We start from the raw sequence: 26,043 nt of genomic DNA, 5'->3' as shown, positions 1-26,043 counted from the left end.
ATTGCATGCTAGAAATTAGATGAGTTTTAAAAAAATTTCCATTATTTTTTTTGTTATTTAGTTTTGACTTTATTAATTTGGATTTGATTACTATATTTGATTTTAGTATATTAGATTTTGTTTTAAATACCTTATATTTCAGTAGGGATACATTTGTCATTTTAAAATTAAATAAATTTAAAGAATCTAGATGTTTAGATATTTTTTTAGGATTAAATATTTTTAAAAAATGTGTTTTAAATTCAGACATTCGTCCGATCGCCCCAATTTAAAATTGGTTAAAAAACGTGTTTCAACTATTTAATTTTTGTATGTATTTTCAATAAATCTTAAATTTAGTAACAAATGCTAGCATATTGTTAATTTTTAAAAAACCTCTTATCATCCATTAGCATTTTTACTATAAACTTTGAAAACATATTTATACATTATATATATATATATATTGCATATGAAAATTATTATTATCATTTACTCAACTTTCTAAAAATTAATTTGAAAATTCATGACTAGAACTGAATAATTGAAAGTCCAACAACTAAAATTGAACAAATATAGAAGTATAAATATCAAAATAATAGTTTGATCTCAAGGAGATGTTTGGCCCACCAACCCAACTTTAATAATAAAGACTATTGAACGAACAATTTCATTTATTCACTTTCATCATTTTGCTCGAAAAACTTCATCTTACAAATTTACACCCGTAACATAAGTTTCTGATTCCAAGCTTCATAATTTAACTCATTGTCACAAGCATCTCCTAAAATTTATTAAGAATATGAAAACAAAATTAAAGATTTGAAATTATACCAAGTAAAATCAAATGATTTAAGCCAAAATGAGTATAATAATCAATTGATATAGTAATTGTATTTTCATGGTGAGGCTCAAATCCTCACCTCACATTAAAAAAGAAAAAAAAGAGAAAAGAATATTTTAATCAAATTTTAATTAGTTATAGAGAAATTAAGGGTCTGTATGGTAGACAATCTAAAAACAAAAATTTGAAAAAAAAGATATTTAATGAAAACAATATTGTATTTCATGTTTTCAGACATGTGTTTGGTAGCAGATTTAAAAATTAAATTCCAATTTAAACAAAATTTTAAAATGTGATTGAAAATATATTTAGTTACTCACCAACTGCTAGATCTAATATAAACCATAATCATTACTAATTAATTTCTAAACTTGTTTTATGTTAAAGTTTTTATATAACTATTATTTTGTAATATCGTATAATATATTCTATATTTTAAATTTAACAAATATAATTAAGTTTATAACCTGAAATGGTATAGTAATATATTCTATATTTTAAATTTAACAAATATAATTAAGTTTATAACCTGAAATGGTATAATTGTGTTATTGTTTTCATTAGTTTTAATACCGCACATATTCGCTACACTCAATTAACCTAAAAACATAAAATACAGTTAAAAATATAAAATACAATGCCAAACACCCCTTGGGTCCCACGTTATCTGTTGGGTGGATCCTCTGAGTCCAACGTTCTTTGAAGCTCTTCAGTCCCGGCCATGGCTTCTCTTTCTCAATCGGTTTCCTTTTCAACATTCTCCCTCAACGGTCGCTCCTCTTCTTGTTGTTCGCCGGAGTTCAAAAATCGCCGGCCAGTCGGACGGAAGAGAAGATCCAATTTCAGATGTCAAATTCTTCCTATCTCCGACTTCCATTTCCTGCAATTCAATCGAAAAGAAGAAGCATCGTTTTGCCCCATCAGAATGTGACTTGCCTGTGGTCTACTATCAAGTCATTTCGGCAGCGTCCTCTCACGGTTCTTCGTCCTGTTTCCACCTGCTTCTCGCGGAGGCCGGTGGAATCTTTTGCGTCTGGACAAGAGAAGGAAATCGATAAGGTAGAGGCATCAGAAGAGTACGTGCTGGAGCGGCTGTTCTCCAACCTTAATCAAGTTACGTTCAAGCGAGAACCTGGTGATTTTCCGGTCCCTGCTGATTTTTTGATTGGCGTTTCCATTGGATGTTGAAAACTAATTCTTCAATTATGTTTGTCTTTGATTTCTGGCGCGGCAGGAAGTTTATCCAGCGCGATTTTCCTTGTGGCTGGGACTACTGTAAGCATCTCATCCTTTAATGTTCTTTCCATTTCCCTTCTTGTTTACGTCTCACATATTTCATTAGAATTAATAATCGTATTTTGACATAAAGCTAAATGAATTTAAAATTTCTTCTTAAAAACTGAGGGCTAAGGTTACAAAATGTTTTCATCAACTATAAACGACAAAAATATATGATGATAAGTTGTAAATGGACTAATGTTTATTACTTCCAATTATAAATTCTCTACATAACATTATTTATTTCTTTATAACTTTTATGTTCTAATGGAAACAATAACTTGAACATAGCTCAACTAATTAAAGACATATGTCCTCAATCAAGAGATCAAAGGTTCAAATTCCCCAATCCCACTTGTTGAATGAAACCATATCATGGGCACTACTCTTAATAGTCCTATCCTGTACATTTCTATCGAGCATTTTTTGAAATTGTAAAAAGATATGTTGTTGTCTACAGATTGGTGCTGGGATCCTCGCCATTCCTGCAGTAACTCAAGAATCCGGATTTCTAGCCTCAGCTATTACGTGCATATGTTGTTGGGCCTACATGGTAAGACAATAGCAGTACCTTGTACATTTATTTATTTCCTTTTGTTATATTTACGGATGAAAAATAAGGTAGGGAAAAGAAAATAGCACACCAAGAATTTATGTGGAAAACCCTAATTAGGGAGAAAAACCACCACGGGATAAGGGAATTCTTATTAGAAAACTGATATAAAGAAATACAACAGACCAACAACATAAATAGAGAAAGGGAAATCCTAGGGTACAATGAAAAAGACAAAATTGTCCCTAGAGTGCAAAACCCTAATTTCAACACTCCCCTCAAGTTGGGGCGTAGATGTCAATAAGACCCAACTTGCTCACACATGCGTCAAACAACTGTCTGGGTAGTCCCTTTGTTAGGACATCTGCAATTTGTTGATTGGAAGGAATATAAGGAACACAAATGTTGCCACTATCAAGTCTTTTCTTGATAAAATGTCGGTCAACCACATGCTTTGTTCTGTCATGTTGAACAGGATTATTTGCTATGCTTATGGCTGCTTTATTATCACAGTAGAGTTTCATTGGACCGGTATGCTCTTGATCAAGGTCTTTCAAAACTTTTTCAAGCTAGATCTCTTCACAGATTCCCAGACTTATAGCTCTGTATTCGGCCTCGGCACTACTTCTGGCAACGACACCTTGCTTTTTGCTTCTCCATGTAACAAGGTTGCCTCACACAAAGGTACAATACCTTGATGTTGATTTTCTATCTACTACAGATCCTGCTCAATCAGCATCGGTGTAAGCTTCGATGCATCGTTTTTCAGTTTTCCTGAACATCAAGCCTTTCCCTGGAGAGGTTTTCAGATATCTCAAAATGTACTCTATTGCCCTCATGTGTTCTTTGTATGGAGACTGCATGAATTGACTTACCATACTCACTGCATAAGAGATGCTGGGTCTAGTATGAGAGAGATATATTAATTTCCCAACAAGTCGCTGATATCTTTCTTTGCTCACTGAAACACTTTCACTCATATTACTTAACTTTGTATTTGCTTCTATAGGGGTATCGATTGGTTTGCACCCCGTCATACTTGTTTCCTTAAGCAAGTCCAGAGTATACTTTTGTTGGGAAATTGAAATTCCTTCTCTTGATCGAGCTACTTCCATTCCAAGGAAGTATCTTAGTTTTCCAAGGTCCTTGAGTTCGAATTCCTCAGACATCTTTGCCTTCAATCGGTAATCTCTGAGATATCATTGCCTGAAATAACAATGTCATCAACATAGACAATCAAAACTGCAATTTTCCCGGATTCAGACCTTTTAGTAAACAGAGTATGATCAGAATGACCCTGTTTATATCCTTGCGACTTTACAAACATAGTAAATCTGCCAAACCAAGCCCTTGGTGACTGATTTAGCCCATATAAAGACTTTCTCAATCTGCAAACTCGGTGATTAAACCGTTTCTCAAATCCTGGGAGAGGACTCATATAGACTTCTTCCTCCAGTTCTCCATTGAGAAAGACATTCTTTACATCAAGCTGGTGAAGGGGCCAATCCTTATTAACTGCAACAAAAAGGAGGACCCGAACTGTGTTTAGCTTTGCAACTGGCGAAAAGGTCTCGGAATAATCAACCCCAAAATCTGAGTAAACCCCCTGGCAACTAATCTGGCTTTGTATCTGTCAACAGTTCCATTGGGCCTATACTTTATTGTGAACACCCATTTACATCCGACTGCTTTATGACCATTTGGAAGATTGACTTAATCCCACGTATGATTTTTCTCGAGAGCTCTCATTTATTTCGTAACTGCGGCTTTCCATTCAGGACTTTCCAACGCTGTGTGTATACTGTTTGGTATCACCATTGTGTCTAGGTTTGTAGTGAGGGCCTTGAACTCAGGAGATAAATTACTATAGGACAAATAACTCTGCAACGGATATTTAGTACATGATCTCATACCTTTCCTTAGGGCAATCGGAAGATCAAGGGATTCATCTCTATCTTAACTTTCTTTTGACATACTGCATTCTCCCTCCGGTTCTGTTATTTTCCCACTCTCAACATTTTTTTCAGCGGGAATGAGAGATGCTTCTTTTCCAGGTTCTACCATGTCCTCAAGAGTCACACAATCATCTGTCTCTGCACCATCATCGACCTCAATCACATCTTTGCTGTCATTATCTTCCCTGCTTTTGCTTTCAACATTTTCAACACAAGCATCAGTTTTATCACATTTATTATCATGATCAGGGATAAGACTACTAGTACTTGGAATTGATCTCTATTCAGACTCATGAACTAGAGCCGGAGAGATAACAGGCGGCGTTATTTCCTTTCTGAGATTCTTTCTATAGTATGTGATCCAAGGGACTTAATTGGTTGGGAGGATAGGTGCGTTGGTAATGATACTGACATCAAGGATGGGTTCAGGTTCAGGTAAGGCAGAAAGGCTGGGACCCCAATTGGTTTCTTCAATGGAATGCTCCCCTGAAGAGAACCATTGGGAAAGAATGGATGATCTTCAAAGAATGTCACATCCATAGAGACAAAGTATTTTTTGGAAGGAGGGTGATAACATTTATACCCATGCTGATGTAGAGGGTACCCTACAAAAACGCATTTTTGTGCCCGAGGGGTAAACTTGGTACGGTTAGGTCCGTGTGTATGGACGAACACCACACAGCCAACGACACGAAGGGATACATCAGAAAGAAGTCTGGAATTTGGGTAAGACTCTTTGAAGAAGTCTAAGGGGGTTTGGAATTTTAGGACCCGGGATGGTATGCGGTTTATTAGATGGGCTGCTGTCAGGATAGCATCACCCCACAAATAAGAGGGAAGAGAAGTTGACAACATAAGAGAGCGGGTAACTTCAACGAAGTGACGGTTTTTTCGTTTGGCCACTCTATTTTGTTGAGGAGTGTACGCACAAGAACTCTGATGGACAACACCTTTGGAGACAAGGAATTTGCGTAAGGCGTTACTAAGGTATTCTCGACCATTATCATTCCTGAGAATAGCGATTTTAGTGTTGAACTGGGTTTTTATAGAATTGTAAAATTGTTGGAAAACTGAAGTGACTTTTGATTTATCTGTTAGAAGGAAAACCCAGGTTAGTCGAGTATAATCGTCAATAAAGGTTACAAACCAACGCTTCCCATTTATGGTAGTGACTGGTGAAGGACCCCAAACATTGCTATGGAACAGAGTAAACAGTTTAGAGGGCTTATAGGGCTGAGAAGAGAAAGAAACACGAGGCTGTTTGGTCTGGACACACATCACATTTCAATTTAGAAATATTAATGTTGCGAAAAAGACGAGGAAACAAATAATTCATACACTGGAAATTAGGATGGCCAAGGCGATAATGCCATAACATATAATCAGTTTCAGAAATAGAAATAGAAAAATGGGAAGAAAACAAACTAGTCCTATCACATATTCTAAAGGAAGCTTCTTCAGTGAGGAAATAGAGTCCCCTGTCATGCCGGGCAGTACCAATCGTCATCTCCGAGTTTAGATCCTGAAGAACAACATCATCAGGTGAGAAGATAACACGACACTTCAAATCTCTTGTAAGTTTACTAACAGATAACAGATTGTAAGACACTTTTGGCACATGCAACACATTTTGGAGTATTAAGCCGGCAAAGGGTGACACCCGTCCTTTTCCAGCAACGGGGGCAAAGGACCCATCTGCAATTCTGATTCTTTCATTTCCAGCACCAGACTGATAAGATAAAAATTGATCAGAAGAGCCAGTTAAATGATCTGTAGCTCCTGAGTCTAATATCCACGGTTTATTACCAGTTATACTCACAAGGCCAAAGGAGTGAAAAGTACCTGTATGGGCAATTACACTTACACCCACTGTAGTAGTAGTTCCAGAACAAAAATTTGAGGGGTCACAAGGCCAAAGGAGTGAAAAGTACCTGTATGGGCGATTGCACTTACACCCACTGTAGTAGTAGTTCCAGAACATAAATTTGAGGGGTAAGTAGGGAACGAAGTTACCGAGTTTTCAGGGTATGGATTTAGATTTGGTTGGATCTTGGATGTCGATCCCAGGGCTTCCCCAATAGCAGCAAGCTATTGCTGAAACATCTCGTTCTATCATTTAATCTGCAATTGTAACTTGATCTTGGATTATATTTTCTTGGTCCTGGTGGTATGATGAAGACTCACCCCTTCCAAACTCATCCATGATCGGCGAAAACTGCCCCATTCGGTTGCTCATACCCAGCTGGAAAATACCCATACTTCTTCCATCTGTCCTTTGGTGCGGCAGAGATTGAGATGAGGCATCGATTTGAGAGGAGAAGGTCGGCGGCAACCCTAACGGATGGGAACTGGATTGATCGGCGCTGGGCATCACGGATCTAGACCAATCGGCGTTAGGTATAGTAGATCGGGGCTCGGGCATCATGGATCTAGACTAATCGGTGCTGGCCGCTGGGTATAGCAGATCGGGGCTCCAAGGCATCGGTCGGCAGCGTCTGAGATCGGCCGGACAAGTTTCGAGTGGTCGGTCTCTGGTCACCCTTGTCTGCGCGCGTCCGAACTGGATGGCCATCTTCATCTGCGTGCGGCTGGATTGGATGGGTAGTGGTTGGATCGCTGGTCGCCGGTTGTTGGGTCTGGCGGTGGGTTGTTGGGTCTGCGAAGGAGATAGCTGGCGGTGGATAGGGTGGTGACAGCTGGTCTTCACGAAAGTGGGGAAGAAGGGTTTAGAAGTACCTGTCAATGGCTTTTTGGATAATACTGGTTATATCTTGGTTATTGGTTTGAGATTCTCTTGTTGGATTTTCCTCAATGGTGGCCAGGGTTTTGTCTCCATGCTCGGATACCATGATGAAAAATAAAGTAGGGAAAAGAAAATAACACACCAAGAATTTACGTGGAAAACCCTAATTAGAGAGAAAAATCACGGGATAAGGGGATTCTTATTAGAAAACTGATACAAAGAAATACAACAGACCAATAGCTTAAATAGAGAACAGGGAAACCCTAGGGTACAATGAAAAAGACAAAATTGCCCCTAGAGTGCAAAACCCTAATTTCAACATTTATCTATTTTTTATTATTACATTAGAGTTCAAATTTGCAATAGAATGCAGTCAGAATGTGGTTGTGCGGTTATATCATTTCTTTCTATCTTGAATAATATTGTATGTCTAATTATTACATTAAATGTAGTTTAATATATACATTTTTATAAGTATATATCATTTTTGTATAAGAAGGAAGTTTAAAGTCAATGAGTTATGCATTTATATGTTTTGTTCGCAAAATTTCTTATTTTTGTTATGTATGTGTCTATTTAGTATACTTAACAAGTGTTCGATGCAAATATTAAACCTACTTTGACTTGTTGAGGTTTCTTTCAAATTTCGTTTGTGTGTTACTCAAATTTTTCCTGAGTGGCTGTCGTCCAATTATCAAATGCAGTTTCACTAATTTGTTCTGGATGGGCACCTTTAATCCTTTTTTTTTATTATTTTATTATTTTTATTTTTATTTTTTATAGTTAGTTAGTTACAAAACTAAACCATGCAGGTTGTGACAGGACTGCTAATTGCTGAAGTGAATGTGAATACCATGTGTGAACTGGGTTCTGGTGGCGTGTCTCTGGTAAACTCTTTTTTGTTTCTAAAATTCTAGGGTGAAATGAAAATGTTAGTTTTTGCAAGGATAGATACATATTCTGGATGCTTGTCGTTCAACTTGAGCATTGTGAAAAAAACATATATATCATAATCAAAAAGTTATGAGATTTATTCCCATGTTGTGAGATTGAATCATTAATCATAGTTCTGATTGGAAATCATCTTCAATTATAAAGTAGTTATACAACTTCTAGAAAATGGAAAAAAGGAAAATATCGCAAGCAAACCTACAGAAAAATGAGCATGCTAAAGTTTCTTGCATTAAGAAAAGTAAGTTCTGGAACTGTGATGTAGAAGTTATTTTGAATTTTGAATAATTTTCCTTTCAATTTCTATACTGGAATGAAGAGAGAAGCGGCACATTAAAGTTTAACGCATGAACTATAAAAGAAGAAACTGGTTGGAATGCATTCCATTAATTGATATAGTAAGTTACTTTTGTGAATGCATTCCATTCTCCAGTTTTCCAAGTTCATTCTTTATGCTTGTTCATCAATTTGTTGCCGACCATTAATTTCATATTTTCCGATTGCAGCATATTTAGCATGTGATAAGCCTAGAGTTTGAGTTGTAATGTTTCAGGTATCGATGGCCATGAGAACTCTTGGGACAGTTGGAGTTCAAGTTTCTTGGTAGGCTGTTCTCCCCCCCGTCTCTCTCTCTCCTCCAAAATAGAAATTTCAATTTTACTATCAGTATCAACTTGATGCCTTACATGATGATGATGGATGTATTATTGTTCAATTTGAAATTTGTATTGGGCACGTGAATGTTTCTTTATCTCTTTTACCATAAAAATAACAAGCAAATAATACTAAAAGAGTTATTCATCATTTTATTATATATTGCTTATGGTTGGATAAAAGGTGTGCTGGCATTAGACTTATGACAAGGCAGTAACACCAAACTCTTAGGCGGTATTGAAGAAAAATAAATAATTTAGGCTCTGTTTGGTAACCATTTTACTTTTGGTTTTTGGTTTTTGAAAATTGTGATTATTTTCACACAATTTCTCACTCATGATTGTCATATTTCCTATGTAAGCATTTGAGTTCTTAGCCAATTTCCAAAAACAAAAACAAGTTTTCTGAAAACTACTTTTTTTAGTTTTTAAATTTTGGTTTTGATTTTGGAAACACTCCAAAGATGTAGACAACAAACCATAGAAACCAATAGATTACTTGTTTATAGCCTTTATCATCAAAAATCAAAAACAAAAAACTAAGGCCCTATTTGGTAACCATTTTATTTTTTATTTTTGTTTTTCTAAAATTAAGCATATGGACACTATTCCCATCTCCAAATTTCTTCATTTGTTGGTTTAAAAAATTAAGCCAAATTGTGAGAACTAAACAAAGTAGCTTTCAAAAAGTTGTTTTTGTTTTTGGAATTTGGCTATGAATTCAACCATTGTACTTAAGAAAGACGCATATTATTATAAGAAATATAGATGAAATAGGCTTAATTTTCAAAAATGAAAACAAAAAACCGAATGGTTACCAAACGGAATCTTAAGTAGACTAATCATGGTAGACAGAGTCACATTTCTTGTGAGTTATACTTGTGTCATTGAGAGTCCCATTATATGATATTCAATGGAAAGGATCAGGATTAAAAAAAATTTAAGCATGTGGCTGCTTGTGGAATGATGTGATAAACCATTTGTCACTGTACTTCTCAATCCTTTTATCCAATAGGGGGTCTACTGCATTTTCTCCAGTGTACGTCTGTCAATTCTGACAATAATATTTTGTAACTTGCAGTTGGTCATACATCCTTATTCACTACGCGCTTCTGGTTGCTTATGTGGCTCGTTCTTCAGACATCTTGACCAATTTTCTCGGCATTCCCTTGTATGAACAAGGAGTCCAACCTTCATAGATCCCTAGTATTAGAACTTACATATCTTTCCAATCTATGCAATCATACAAAAAAAATGTTTTTTTTTTTGGGTGTTGATGCAGCATTGTAATTGCAGATGGGAGAGTGCAACATTGTTCTCTTTGATATTTGGAGGTGTATGCTACTTTGGAAGGTTTGTACTTCGTTCTCTAACTGTACTTGAATCATTTTATCTAAAAAGATTGAGGTTTTCCTTTGGGTGACTTTGTTTTTGGCCTTAATACTAATGACAAGGTGCAAACTATTCATCTGGCTATTATCTTCTTCCTAATTGGTGCTTCTTCTGTAAAAAATACACTGAAGATATCACTTGTTTCTCTTGAACTGTCCTTTTCCCGCTTATCTTTGGTGGAAACATGTTCAGACCTTTGGAAGATAATACAAACCTCACTTTGTTCTTCCTTATGGTTTTCATTTCGAGAAAGAAAGTTACGGGCCTACGGCATTAGAGGATGATTGTGATAGTGCTGGAGAGATTTCAAACTTTGTTAAATTTGCTTCCTCCCTTGTTCTTAGGAGTTTTGTAATTATCTCCCTTCTTTAATCATTCTCACTTAGAGCAAGCTTTTTGTATATCTCGTACTACTCAAAATATCTTGTTATCTGGTTCATTGCCCAATAAACTTTGTATGTGTATCTTTTTTTTTTTTTTTTCCTTGGGAGAAGAAAGAAAGAAAAACACTCTACACTTGTATCTATTTCAAGGAATCTATTCCGAATACTGATTTAGGTTCATATTCATATATATGTGCATTTACATATACAAATACATATAATTGCAGCCAACTTTGCTGGGATTTGACTGCAAAGATGTCTTTAATTGCAGCCAACGCTTTATTGGTGCCATCAACGGAGCCCTAGTACTTGGTATCATCGTTTCCTTTGCAGGTCTTGTGGTAATATGTTCACTTCACTTCAGGAATTACACATACTTCAAGTTAATTATTAGGTAGCAACTAGCAAGTGACCTCATGTTGTATTTGGGACCGATGCACGAGTTGATGTAGTAGCTAACCATATTTTCTTGAATGTTACCGATAATGTTGAGGTCTGAGAGCATAGTTTACTCAAAATATCCCCTCAAGCAGATAAACTTCATTTGACGTTTATTGTTTGAACATTTTGAAATGAAGCTTAGTTTTCTAGCCGAACATATAAACGCACTATTAACTTGGAAGAGCATTGAATTTTACTCCTTTGCTTGTTTTACATAGGTCCGTTTCTCTCAATATTTTACTAGTTTACTAGTGCTGGGGCTAATTATGAGTCTACTGTTGCAGTCAATCAAATATCTCTATTTGATGTTATGGATATTGAAATGCTTTTTTGTCGATTTTTCATGCACAAATATCAAATTTCGTTATTAGGCAGTCGCAAGTGGAGGTCTGCACTGGGATGCTCTTGTTAAAGCTAATTTCGAAGCTGTTCCTATGAGTATACCTATAATTGCCCTTTCATTTGTTTACCAGGTAAATTCCCACGCTACTATATTTCAAAATTGTTATGTGAATTATATTACATGATGTGATTCATTTCCCAGAATGTGGTGCCAGTACTCTGTACGAATCTAGAAGGAAACCTGACAAAAGTAAGGTGACAAACATTTCCTTTTCCATGTTTGACAACTTTTGGAAATTGAATATATAAAGTATAAATTATGAAACCACCTCTTTTTTTGACATGCCTAGAAGAAAAGATTCAAAAGAATTTGTAATTCCATTTGTTCTTTGTTTGGTTCACTGCATTTTATTATCAATTTTAGGTTTAAATACTACTTTGGTCCATGTACTTTTGGCTTTCATTTATTTTGGTCTCTACATTTTTAACTTTGGTTCATTTTGGTCCTTCAAAATGTTCATTTTAGTCCTAACTTTGGTTCATTTGGTCCTTGAACTCTAAAAAAGTGACCATTTTGATTCCTTAAAAATGAAGTAAAAATGAAAATGAAGTTATCGAAATGGTCATTTTTTGAAAATATAGGGACCAAAATAAATATTTTAAAAATATAGGGGACCAAAATGGACCAAAATTGAAAGTACAGGGACCCAAATGAATATTTTGAAAGTATAGAGACCAAAATGAACTAAAACCAAAAGTTCACGGACCAAAAGAGTATTTAAACCTTAATTTTACAGTATCATTCTAAAACTACTTACATAAGTTGCTTATTCTGCACATGCTTCACACAATCTCCAGAAAAATGGCTGAAGTTCCCCTTGTTGATTGTTTCACCATGTCGTATGCTCACTTAAGTTCAATCGAAAACAATTGCTAGTTGTCTATATCGTTGTCTGGACAATATTTCAGGACTTCCATCGTCCTTGGGACTGCAATACCTTTGGTTCTATTTCTTGTCTGGAATGGTGTCATTCTGGGGACTATTTCAAATCTTGAAATGGGATCAGATAAGATATTAGACCCTTTACAGCAATTAAGATCAACAAATGGAGCTGTAGGAGTAAGTTCCTGGACTGCTTAGTTTATTTACTCCGTCGCATTTCCATCGGACGACTTACTTAAAGCAACTATAACCTATATTTCTATGCAGCCTATAGTAGAAGTATTCTCTCTTTTGGCGATTGCAACTTCCTACATTGGATTTGTTTTAGGATTGTCCGATTTTCTTGCTGACTGTAAGTGACTTCTCTCATCAATTTTCTAGAATAAGAACTTTATTTGTTTTATTGCGAGTTGAATTGTGTTTTATATGACAAAAAAATATCTAGTGCCACCATAATACCTACTCCTCTTATTTATTATTTGACACGTCATTAAATGATTTATTAATTTATTTCATGAACTCCTCATAATTTTTTAATACTACTCTTGTAGCAAGCAATGAATGAAGGTAGTATGGAAAATTTTGACCAAAATTTCCCATACTGTGATACTAGAATTTTTCTCCTATATAGGTAAATCTATACAGAAATAGAAAGGATCCTTTTGTTGGAACTGAAGGGTCAAAATGTCAGGCCTAATGATTATAGTCACTTGAAAAATATCAATAAGATAACAAAGAATACAAAGAAAACCAATATATGTAGGAAAAACAAACATTGAAAACTCATCAACGTTGAAGGAAAAACAACAGGACAATCCTTGAAAACCTTCCACTATTAACTAATAGGATTACAACAGATTCTAGAAGAAAAACGACGATAATGATGATAATAATTAATTACGAAAGAGAGAAAAGGAGAAAACACCTCAATTTTTAAAAGTTAAGAATGATCTATTCTCCCCAACATAGCAAAAAAATGAGTGGTTTGTCAACCACAGTGGCTTTTCATTGCTTGCTGAAAATATATTCCTTCTCTCAAGATCTTTTGAGTAGCATCTTTTGTGTCTTTTTCTATGAAAACTCTCTTGTTCCGCATTTCTTTTTTTGAAAAATTGAAACAAGACTTTTTATTGAAATAATGAACGAGTCTAGTGTTCAAAGTACATGGGAGGAAACAAGATAAAAACTTCAAACTTGCCAATACAATAGAACCAAACTACAAAATAGAGACTAAAGCTCTGAAGAATAATTAAAAACAATCCAGTTGAATAAATATCTCAAGATGGATATTAGCAAAGTGCTTAGATAGAGAACAACGTGATAAGCTTTAACTCGAGCAAACTCAAAACGATTAGAATAAGGAAGTGGCTTTGTCTTGAAATATACACTGAATTCTCCCAAATCAAATTTATGAAAAAAAGAGCTTCCACCGCAATAGCCTGAATTTTAATGAGGGGTCCATTAAATATTAAATGACTAAGCTCCAATCCAATGAAGAAACAAGCTTCCTCCAACAAACCGACGAATAACAACATCCAGAGAAAATATGAAAATCTTCAAAAACCATCAAAACAAAGAAGACAAACTGAGGGCAGTAATGAATGACTTAGAAACTTCCTTCGATGATTTTTGGGCAAATGATCACTGCAAAAAACTCAACCCAAATAATTCGATAAATCTTTTTGGAAAGCACAAAAATTCCACACAGCTTTAAAAGCTAAAACTCCATAGGAAGAGTCGAGAGATGCCACCTGATGCCTAAACGAGTTACTCGAAAAAAGAACCTGAGAACTCCAATCTCCAACTCCACTCTGCTAACGAAGCTATGATTTGCTTAATAAAACCCCAAGATCAACACCCCAAACGGATAAAAAAAATGATTGTTTTTCTTTTCATTTTTTTAAAACGGAAATAACACTTTCCATTGATGAAATGAAAAGAGACTAATGCTTGAATTACAGTGCAGTATAACTAATAAAAGAGACAAATATCCAATAAGACTAGGAATTAATAGGTGCACCTGGAAATCTCAACTAGGTTGACACACCCATAGCACTCTCATCACATCCCAAAAGAGAAATCTACTAAAACCGACAAATCTTCCACCTCGATTCTTCCACAAAAGGATCAATTCAATTAATTTGGTTTAAGTGAATCTTCAACCTCGAGATGAATTAAAAGCTTCCTTTCAACCCAAAGAGATGACAAACCACCAGAAATGCCATTAGCTTCCACAAAAGGACCAAAACGATATCTTTAGAAATCCACAAAGAAGACAAAAACTTCTCTTTTAGTCTCCTTGTTCCACATTCTAATTTTCTTGCACCTTTTTCCATTTTCTAGATTCAACTTTCTTGTGTCCCATCTTCTTGCAATAATAACATTGAATTTCTCTCCTGGTTTCCCTTGGCGATTCGCCACAATCACCATTCCCCTTTCGACTCCAACCTCGATTTTTCGTGGCCAAAGCATCGACTATATAGCTAAAGAACCCAATGCCATCCTCATTAATTCTTCATTTAACAAACTACTCCTGATCTTATCTATACTCAACTTCTCGCTAGAATTGTTATTACTTAACGATTCTACTAGCCTTACCCAATCATCTGGCAAAGAACTAAGAAGTAGCAAAGCTTGCAACTCATCATCTAAAACTATCTCCAATGATGATAGCTGATTCATTATGCTTTGTATCTCACTCAAATGACTGGAAATTGAAGTACCCTCATATTTCAGGTTGATAAGCATTTTTTACCAAGAAAAGGTTGTTCTCATTCGTGTTTCTCTTGAACAATTCTTCTAATTTCTTCCATAACGAATATGCCGACATCTCATCTGAGATGTACCGGTACAAACTGTCATCTACCCTTAAACGAATATACGCAACTGCTCGTCTATTCAATAAGTCCCAATCTTCTTTACTCATGTGTTCTGGTTTGTTTGACTCACCATCAATAGGAGCATGTAGGTCGTTACAGTAAAGATCTTCCATTCTTGTTTTCCATATCTGCCAATTTGATGAGCCATCCAAACTTACCATCCAACTTGAGTCCAATTCCATGGCTAATCCAAGTAGATATGATATAACCAACTTATTGATTTGACTGTGTGATTCCACCAACAATGGTTGATACCAATTATTGGAGTTGAGAAGTCATTTTCTGAGTTGATTGAGGAGAAATATAGCTTTCTTTTCTCTTTCCTGGCGATTTTTTGTTCCTCCTCTTAGAATGATGACAGACACAGAAGATCAGAACATTGAGGCTGAAGAAGAACCAAGAACAACTCGTAAATTGCGTTATCAAATCAAGAATCAGCCAGATTGAAATTTTGAAATAAAATATATATATATAACCCTAGTGGGAACCTTTTAAATAAAATATATATATAACCCTAATGGGCCTTTAAGAAGCCTTGTGTAGGTTATTACACTAGGGGTCTGTTTGGTGCCCCGTACTCGGATGAGATTGTAATGTAATATAATAAAAAATTCAGGTTTGAATTGAGTGTTTTGAGTCCTATTTGTAATACAAAACTTATTCCATTCCAATAATTTTCAATTTAACCGTATTCATGCTTCACAATCTCATTTTCGTTCTGTCTTCAATTATTCACGCTTTCCAACACTCCTTTAATTTCTAGTAATTCTAATTACATTCCAGCTCCCCAAACACATTCTAGAAGGACAACTCAACGCCTTCCACATATTTTTGTTTTATGTCACTATTAGTATTTAACTAAAAAGGTTTAGAAAATACTTTTCGTCCTAAATTTTCATGAAAATAACAATTTAGTACATGAATTTTGATTTGTGACGATTTAATTCAAGTACTTTCAATTTTACTACAATTTAATCTTTGAACAATAATTTAGTCTTTGTACTTTCAAATTTGTTAACAATTTAGTCCTTAACATAAAAATATTTCATCATAATTAGATGTCAATTTTTTTAGCATTTATCATGTATATATAATTTTGATGAGGTTTTATAAAAATACTATTTAATTAATTTATCAATTTATTTATATAAGAAATCTTATTAAATCTCAACATTATTTTCTATGATAATGACAAACTCGTTATAAATTTTGAAGTGTAAGGATTAAATTGTTACATAGTTAAGTTCAAGAGCATTGTTACAAAATTGAAAGTACATTGATTACAAATCAAAATTTATGGACTAAATTGTTACTTCAATGAAAATTTAGGGACTAGAAGTGATTTTTAACTTAACTAAAACTTTTTTTCTTTCCACTTTAGTTAAAGTAATTAATGCTTTTCTCGACTTTTTTGTATATTTTTATTACAACGAATGGAGGTATGAAGATTTAAACCTCCAACCTTGAAGGAAGGAATTGGCGACATGTTTCTTTGGAAGAATTTGATTTACTGTATTAGATGGTGGTAAAATATGGAGATTCGAATTTGTGATCTCAAGAAGAGTACATGTCAATTAAGATAATTTAAAATTTGACTTCCCACTGTAAATTCCTTGTACATGAATAGAGGTTTTTGTGATATCTAATATATTCCCACTGTAAATTCCTTGTACATGAATAGAGGTTTTTGTGATATCTAATATATACCTTCTCTGGGCAACCAGTGCTAAAACTACCAAGTGGAGAGAGCAAACCTTTGCCATTCCTTTTGACATTAGTTCCACCACTTATCCTATCATTGCTTGACCCAGAAATATTTTTCAAATCATTGGACTTGGCTGGCACATATGGAGGTAAATATTGACAATCTCTATATCTAATTGGCCTTCTCATCATTTTGTTTTCCAACTTTGACATGAAGATACCAAACTAATTCTTTGCCATTCCTGTTCTAGTGTTGCTGCTGTTTGGAATTATTCCAGCTGCAATGTCATGGTCAGACCGGTATTCTAAACCGTCCCCATCGGTGAAACTACCGGAGGTGGTTCCTGGAGGAAGGTTCACTCTTGCGCTCGTGATCGGAGGTGCTGGATGGGTAATTTTATCAGAACTGTTGGATAACTTGGGGCATCTATGAACTTGAGGATTATTCATCTCCTTACAAACCTACCTTCAACTTCACAATTCATAGGCCTCCACAACATTAAATATAATTGTTTATCTAAACAAGTTGTTCATATTTCATGAATATATTTGTAATAAAAACTTCCTTCGCATTTCTGTTCAAATAATAATAATGATAATAAAGAAAATCATTCATTATTAATTCATAAGAATCTCTTTTATTCCACCGTTGCTTTTTTTTTTTTTTTATATACAATATTTCAATTTCAAAAGTTCAAAGGGCAGTTGGAACTTAAAGGTGATTTCAACTGCTTATGTATATTATATATGTAATGAAGAAAACGTAAGAATGTGAAAGTGTATTATTGGAAACCATGGCTATTCTTGCATTAAATAATAACATTTTTTTAAAAAAATGTCCCACCTACTCTTTTTGACTTTTGCCAAACGTGTTTTTTCAAACGGAAGAAAGTAGTAATAAATCTAATTATCAAGTGTGCATTGTTCTAATATGGATGAGTATTTGAGTCTACCTTGATTAATCTTTTCGAATATTTTTGTTTATTAAGACTTCATTTATAAAAGATAATGATTATAAGCTTAATATTTAGAAACCAAAAAGCTACACAAATCTAAAATTTATACCTTGCCTCAACAAATAATAGTCTTTATGAGGCATTTTACAAAAGTTTGACAAAGAAGTTAATTCAACTATGCTAATTTGCTAATATTGGCCTATGTCAATGATAGGCCATCAACTATCATTTCAAATTTCTATGGTTCAATCTCTCATTTCCATTATGGAAAGGGAATTCAACTTAGAAAGTTTAGAGAGGAGAGAGAGAGAAATTTTTGCTTTTTAGTAGTTAAGGTCTATGCATATGATATTTCTTCCTGAAAATACATATATTATGCAATTGCCACATAATTCACAACTATTGATATTTGATAATAAATATCCATACAATCATCCATAGCTTACAGAATTTATTAAATCAAAGACACTATAAAGCAAATGATCTTGTTCCCTTCGTATTCCACGCATCATCATGATTTAAGGACCCTAAATTTCAGAAACACATAAGATTTGGAGGGGTCACATAAATCCAAGTAATTGTCCAAAAATTATAAGTAACTAAATATGGTGCATGCAGAGCAAATGATTTAAAACAGATCCCCTCTACTTATTAAGCGAACTAATAATAAACTGTAAAAGTGGTAAATCATCCATAACTATACTTCTATAATTATTTTTCTAGTACAACAAATAGAAGTACGAGGATTTGAACCTCAATTTCGAAGAAAAGAATATACACTAATTATCGTTGACTTTGTTAATACAACATTTGTTATCATATTCCTACTGCTCGTGAGTATCCTACTTAAATGTCTATAAATTTATGAAATTCTAGTCAGATGTACCCAAACAATGTAAATAACATTAAGTTGGTACAAAATTCCTTCCTCTCATAGGACTAAATCGTTAAATGTGATGAAAGGAATAAAATAAAAAAAAAAAAAGAAGAGGTGCTTGTGCGGGAGGACCTAGAACCAAGACCAATCATGATGGTAGACTGCTTAATAAGAAAAGAGCACTCCTGAACCATTTGAACTGTCCAAAATAGCAGCAAAGTCTCAAAAGTCTAATAACCTTTACAAGATTTCAAACAGACTATATACTTAACCAAGGAATTAATTCTAAAATCCGATTAAATTGCACCGACTCTTTGTTTGGTTACTCTCTTTTTTAGTTTACTTGATGGAAGGTGGAGATTTGACTCTTCGATGCTAAGCAAAAGAAGTGGCGCCTTACTTATTGAGCAGGGTTGTGTTTAGCTACTTTAGAGGGCGTTTGGAGCAAAGACTATCATAAGACTATAATAACCACCTCTTAATACAATAAATACGATTTCAAAACCCCCAACAATTAGCTACAGTAAACACTATTCTAATAACACGAGACTAAAAACGAAATCATCATGGATTTAAATTGAGAAGATAAAAGGAGAGAATTCTATCTACAATAAAATATAGTACTAGATGCCTAAGATTTAGATTTTGGAGTATCATGATAATGCAGAAATTAAGAAAACGGTTTGGTTACCTAGCAAACTAAGCAGAGGAGCCCACAGATCCATCACCAACAAGCTTGAACTCTTGAAGCTGCTTAAAATTCTCCCACTGCTTCACCCAAATCTTGGCTTCATAAACCTTCTTCTGACCTCCCTCACTTGCCTCAAGGGTTATGTGATAAAGTGTGCCAGAAACCACCTGCTCCTTCACCTTCACAACCTTGCTGAATTCCAGAAGCGCATTCTGCACACAAAATGTTTTCAATCAGAACTTCTTGATTACTCGGTATTCGCAGAAAAACTATTCGATAAGACTGTCACAACGTCGCTGACTCATAATAACGGTTGAATATGAATTCTAACTTTCTTGTTTTCCCTAATAACCCCTGGACAAGATTACAAATTCAAAATGCCTTCGACAGTTTTTCTATCCTATATCCATCGGTACAGAACTATTTTTTTTTCCAATCTGTGAGTGTCCAGATCAGTTTACATATATCTGGACTAATCTCACGTGACAATCTATCTTATCTTACAATATTTGAGCATCAAGTAACCCGTATAATATTAAATGTAGATGGGCACCATGGATTGAACTTATTACCTCTTGACCTTTATCCTAAGTTGTTTATTTACCACTAGATCAACCCATGATGATTCTAAAACTACAATGGTGTCGATACCCCAGTTCGGAGTACCTATCCATCCCCAACTTAAAGATTGGATCTAGAACTAGAAGACACCAAAAATTTATTTCTTATTGAGCCCACACAATTTATACAAAAAAGAATTTTCATGGGAGACTAAAATTACAAAACATAAATCCCCATCCCTACCCAACCAACCATTCTTCCTGTTCGTTTGTAAAGTAATACAGAAAACTTCCTTCACGATTGAAGAAAATGATCATCCACGATCAACACGAATATATACAAAAGAACGCAAAAACGAAGGTAGATAAACGCAGAAATCACACAAAATCCACAAGATTAGGGATAAAAAACACAACCCAATTCAAAAATTGCGAAAAGGTATAGGAAAAGTAAAGCCAAACCTCTTTCTTGTTGTGTTCGTCAACAGCAAAACGAGCAAGATCATCAATCTCGATGCTGTTCTCGTTTCCAGGAACTTCCTTGATACCTCCAACAGTCGCCATTACAATCTCTTCAGTTCAGTAAACAGAGAGAGAGCTTGATTGATCGATGAATCGATGGATTGATTGATCTGCCTCTTCCTTCGAATTCCATCACTTCCATTTTATAGATTTTAAGAAGCGAGGAGCATTGATTGGTCTGCCGAATCGTCATGGGCGATCTCCGTTAATGATGGAGCGTGAAGAACACGCTCGCGCCTTTATCTTTGCAGTTTGCAATATACAATTGGTTTCTTCCTCTTTATTTTCTTTAATAAACACATTAAAGAAAAAAGAAAAAGAAAAAGAATAGGTTGGCCCAAGATTTGAGATAAGAATTACAAACATAGCAAAAATTTATTTGTAATACGCTCCGTATTGTCTACACGGATAAGTTTCTACTCATTAGTATACTTCGAAAACAAAATCTAAATTTTTTTTATATCTGCAAGTTCTTTTAAATTGTATTATATCTGTAAATATTTTGAATATAATTACTATATTTGTAATTGTCCCTAAATATTTTGAATTTGTACGTACTTGTTACTAAGGCATGCACTTTTTTTCTAATTTACATAACTTCTAGTTGTATTATAGTGGTTTCTTGAATAATTTTTTAATCTAATGTACAAACGTAAAAACTATTCATGTAGGACTCATTTGGTAACCATTTGTTTTTTTTTTTTTTTTTAAATTAAGTCTATAGATACTAATTTTCATCTCCAAATTTCTTCTTTTGTTATCTACTTTTTACGGATGGTTTAAAAAACCAAACCAAAATTTGAAAACTTAAAAAAATAGCTTTGAAAAGCTTTTTTTTTAATTTGGCTAAGAATTCAACCATTGTACTTAAAAGATGCAAATCATTGTAAGAAATTGGGAAATAATAGGCTTAATTTTCAAAAATAAAAAATAAAAAACGAAAGACTTAATAAAGAAAGACTTAATTTTTTTTTTTTATATATATAAATATTTTTTAATCATCCTCTTAGATTTAGTGACGATCATTTTTGTTTTTGGTATTAGGTTTTTTTTTTCTTTTTTTAAATAAAAAAGGGTATATGTTTGATAATTCTTTTTTAAATGGATAGATAAAGAGATGTATTAGAGAGTGAAAAATATGTGTAGAAGCAGGAATACAACTTTAAAACAAAGATTATTTGTTTTAGATCAAAGTTAAAAATATTAAAAATAGAATTACATAATTTAGTCATGAACTTTTTATTTTTTTAGAATTAAGGATATATTAGACATAAAATTTAAGTTCTGAATTAGAACAAATTTAGATTTTATTTTTTATGATCAATTAAATTCATAAATAAAAGTTACAAGTTTGTTAGGAACCATTACACACAAAATTAGAAGTTTAGAAATGTGATAGACACTTTTAAAACGTTCAAAACACCAAATTAACTCCAAAGTTAGAAAAATTAAACTCGTAACTTATAATTTAGTCTCCTTTGGTAACCATTTGATTTTTTGTTTTTGTTTTTGTTTTTTTTTTTTTAAATCAAGCATATTTCATCCATATTTCTTGCCGTGATTTGCATTTTCTTAAATACAATTGTTGAATTCTTAGTCAAATTCAAAAAACAAAAATAACTTTTTGAAAACTACTTTTTTAGTTCTCGAGATTTGGTTTGATCTTTTAAATCATGGGTGAAAAGTAGATAACAAAGAAATAAATTTAGATGTTGAAGTAGTATTCATAGACTTAATTTTAAAAATAAAATAAAATGGTTACCAAAACCTTAATAATTTAACTGTTTCTTAAGCTATATATATATTTTAGCCAACAAGGTTAAAAATTATTTAATGGCCATAATGACATTTTTTAAGTAATTCAACAAAGCAATTTAAATTTGTACGGATGACCCAATTTTTTGCTCCAAAATGTCAAATGACCAATTTTTAAAAAATAATATCAGTTGACCTCTGCTGACATCATCGTCATACCAAATTACATAAATTACCCTTACACCAGCCACACGAGATAAATCTCGCTCTTATCTAATTAAACGCTCTCGCTCTCGCTTGAAATTTCCGATTTGATGTGATTGCTCGTCGGTGTATGAATGATTTGACAATTTTCACGATGGAAGCCTCAAATCAAATCAATAATACCTAAACACAATATAATGGTGATTTCTTTAAACTCTAAACTCCATTTCAAAGGTGATTACTTCTCTGGTTTTCGACAGTGTTTTGTTGAACGGAAATTTTTTCGAACGAGGATTTCCAAGACGAGGCTTTTTAAGAACGGAAAAACTTTTTTAGAAAGGTGTTTCATTATATTGAGTCTGTTTAATTATTTTTTCTGTGTTATTTCTGGAAATGTAGCATTACGAAATTTTGTATTAGGAGAGAGTAAGAAAGAGGAAGAGTAAGAGAGAGAGCGAGATTAAGAGAGAGCGAGACTATGAGAGAGAGCGAGATTGAGAGAGAGAGCGAGATTGAGAGCGAGAGTACACTTCAATTGCTTGTACAACTTAATGACAAATGTTCTCTTGCTTTGTAGGATGACAGAAAAGTGTCTACTTATTCGATATGAAGGTGATTGGGATGAGAATGAAAGTTCGTATATTGGGGGACAGTTGACAGGAACCATTGTGCCTCATACATTGAAGTATGAAGAACTTAAATTTCGTATTTATAGGGTTACAAATGTCAATTCTTCAGAGTTTGATCTTATACTGAAAGTTAAATATAAGCTTGAATTTGAAGCCCTTCCATAATGCATAAGGAATGATGATGATGTTCGCTTCCTTCTTTTGCAAGAAGAGCTTAGTAGATTTCAGATAGTTGTAATGTTGAAATCTAATCAGGATGAAAATATTGGAATGAGGTTTGAAAATGTGAGTTATGATGATACGGCTGTCGACAGACAATACGAGGAATCATATCAGTTTCATCGGGAAGAGGATGATATTCTATTGTCTATCGACACTGTACCATCAACATTCGATTATATGGATTGTGGTCCTTCAATGGATGTGAATGAGCAACCAGCAGGATTGAATGAAATGGATCGTGATCATGGAGATGTGCGTCGTTCTACACCAGTTTCAGTGGTTCCACCATCTGTGTCTTCAAGTCATAGGACAGAGTTGATTATGCCTGACACATCTCCATTTGAGACAGAGCACATTGAAGTTAGTCAATTATTTTTGAGCAAAAAGAACTTGAAAATGAGATTATCTATTCTGTCCATCAACAAAAAAATTGAATTTAAGGTCAGGAAGTCAACCAAATCTCTGTTCATTGTCAAATGTATTGGGGAGACATGTAAGTGGAGCCTTCGTGCAGTCAAAATGGAAGGGTTTGATATATTTAAGATCACAAAGTACTGCAGTTCGCACACATGTTCCATTTGAATTCTGAATCACGACCATAGAAAACCAACTGCTACGGTTGTTAGTCAGCTCATTAAAGATAAGTTCACATGAATAGGACGTATTCATAAACATTGTCATATCGTTGAGGACATGAGGAAAGATTATGGCGTGAACTGAGTTATGATAAAGCGTGGCATGCAAGGGAAGTCGCGTATGATCTCACTAGAGGTACTCCAGAATACTCATACTCTATACTACATGCTTATGAAGAAGCGTTAAAAATGGAGAATCCGAGTACAATCTTTGAGATCGAACTTGAAGATGAGGTGCATTTCAAGTATATGTTTATGGCAATAGGGCCTTGTATTAGAGGTTTCGCAAGCTGTCAGCCTTGTATTATTGTTGATGGGTCGCACTTGAAAACAAAATACAAAGGCACCATGTTGGTTGTGGTTTCTATGGACGGGAACAATCAATTATACCTTACCGAGCATATGCAATAGTGGACAATGAAACCGATCGATCATGGAAATGGTTTATGTCAAACTTGAAATGCAGTATCGAAGAACCCGATAATCTGGTGTTTGTGTCTGATCGGATGGTATCTATTGCCAATTCTATTCGTGCATTTTTTCCCACGATATTTCATGAATTGTACACATGGCATATAGAACAAAATATGGTTACAAACTTTAAGGATAGCACGGTTGTTGGGATATTTAGAGATGCAGCAAGGGCATTTCGCATGACAGAGTTCCAGACAAAATGGGATGAACTCCGTATTTTTCAAGACGGTGTTATACACAAAATATTTGGAAGACATCGGTCTTCAAAGGTGGGCACGGTTTTACCAAATAGAACGAAGATATGATAACATGACATTCAATAGTGTAGAGTGTTTCAATTCATTAACTAAAGAGTAATCGACTATTACTCATAGTATGCTTGATTGAACATGTTAGAGGAATGCTCTAATCGTGGTTTTACGAATGGAGGAATTACTGGGCATCTCGAACGACATTGCACTCTGACTATTGTGAAACCCGATTGGCAAGTGAGGCCGATAAAGGCATACGATATCAAGTTGAGCCTATTGATTGTTATCGAGTACACGTACGAGATAATCGATTGGACAGTATTGTTAATCTTCATACGAAGGAATGCACGTGTAAGGAATGCGACTCATTTGGTATCCCGTGTTCGCATGCAATTGTTGCTGCCAAGGAACGAAATACCTTCCTCCAAAGTTTGTGGCACAAGTCGGGCGACGGAGAGTGAGAAGAATACCATCCAGAGGAGAATTTCGCAGACAAATGAAATGTGGTCGGTGTGGAAATTATGGTCATAACCGCCAAAATTGTACCGAACCGCTTACAACCGTGCGACATGCTGAAAATGCTAGAGACCGTGACACAAATAACCCTCATCTAGTTTAGTTTGTAACTAACTTGTAACATTTCATTCGTTATAAATATCATTGATAAGTTTTTCATACGTCATACTTTTAACATACCTGTAACATACTTCATACTTTTTCATACTTGTAACATACTTCATAATTTTTCATACTTCATACTTTTTCATACTTCATACTTGTAACACTTCATACTTCATACTTTCATCTTGTAAACAAAAAACAATAATAAGCTGGAGTATTTCTATAATAGCAATCTTCATACTCTCTCAATCTTTATACTCTCTCCATCTTCATACTCTCTCAATCTTCATACTTGTAACAAAAAATAATAACTTCATACTCTCTCAATGTTCATACTTGTAACAAAAAACAATAACTTCATACTCTCTCAATCTTCATACTTGTAACAAAAAACATTAATTTCATACTCTCTCAAAATCTTGCTCTCTCTCAAACCTCGCTCTCTCAATGTCGCTCTCTCAATCTCACTCTCTATCAAAATATCGCCCTCTTAATGTTTGAACTTTGAACCGATCAGATTCGATTTGTTGGCGGCAGTAGAATCGTTTGCAAGCTGAAATGATGGATTCTAAAGAGTTTTTAGTTTATGAGCGAGAAACCGTTAGC

The 26,043-nt window shown here is 34.3% G+C and overlaps 2 protein-coding genes across 2 annotated transcripts; one reads left to right on the top strand and one right to left on the bottom strand.

Annotated features, from left to right (window-relative positions):
• The first annotated feature begins 1,493 nt into the window (after positions 1-1,493).
• Positions 1,494-17,666, top strand: LOC120071373 (tyrosine-specific transport protein). Its single transcript, XM_039023619.1, has 14 exons — positions 1,494-1,958; positions 2,058-2,098; positions 2,562-2,654; positions 8,165-8,239; positions 8,857-8,906; positions 10,038-10,127; positions 10,253-10,309; positions 11,003-11,072; positions 11,544-11,645; positions 11,717-11,769; positions 12,484-12,634; positions 12,725-12,809; positions 17,061-17,189; positions 17,292-17,666. The coding sequence occupies exons 1-14, from the start codon at positions 1,670-1,672 to the stop codon at positions 17,471-17,473; spliced, it is 1,467 nt and encodes a 488-aa protein (XP_038879547.1). The 5' UTR covers positions 1,494-1,669; the 3' UTR covers positions 17,474-17,666.
• Positions 17,667-18,347: 681 nt separating this feature from the next.
• LOC120071374 (cysteine proteinase inhibitor A-like) lies at positions 18,348-20,873 on the bottom strand. Its single transcript, XM_039023620.1, has 3 exons — positions 20,587-20,873; positions 19,565-19,776; positions 18,348-18,523 (listed from the first exon to the last, which is right to left on the bottom strand). Exons 1-2 carry the CDS (start codon positions 20,686-20,688, stop codon positions 19,573-19,575), a joined length of 306 nt encoding a protein of 101 aa, XP_038879548.1. The 5' UTR covers positions 20,689-20,873; the 3' UTR covers positions 18,348-18,523; positions 19,565-19,572.
• Positions 20,874-26,043: the final 5,170 nt, after the last annotated feature.

Source organism: Benincasa hispida, chromosome 2 (assembly GCF_009727055.1).
Source record: "Benincasa hispida cultivar B227 chromosome 2, ASM972705v1, whole genome shotgun sequence".
Lineage (NCBI taxonomy): Eukaryota > Viridiplantae > Streptophyta > Magnoliopsida > Cucurbitales > Cucurbitaceae > Benincasa > Benincasa hispida.
This window is presented reverse-complemented; position numbering and strand designations above follow the sequence as displayed.

Excerpts from the sequence above, each read along its gene's own strand:
- LOC120071373 (XM_039023619.1), top strand. The coding sequence starts at position 1,670 with ATGTCAAATTCTTCCTATCTCCGACTTCCATTTCCTGCAATTCAATCG. Across the intron at positions 10,128-10,252 it reads AATTTTCTCGGCATTCCCTT|ATGGGAGAGTGCAACATTGT; the intron begins GTATGAACAAGG and ends TTGTAATTGCAG. Across the intron at positions 11,770-12,483 it reads GGAAACCTGACAAAAGTAAG|GACTTCCATCGTCCTTGGGA; the intron begins GTGACAAACATT and ends ACAATATTTCAG.
- LOC120071374 (XM_039023620.1), bottom strand. The coding sequence starts at position 20,688 with ATGGCGACTGTTGGAGGTATCAAGGAAGTTCCTGGAAACGAGAACAGC. Across the intron at positions 19,777-20,586 it reads ACGAACACAACAAGAAAGAG|AATGCGCTTCTGGAATTCAG; the intron begins GTTTGGCTTTAC and ends TTTTGTGTGCAG.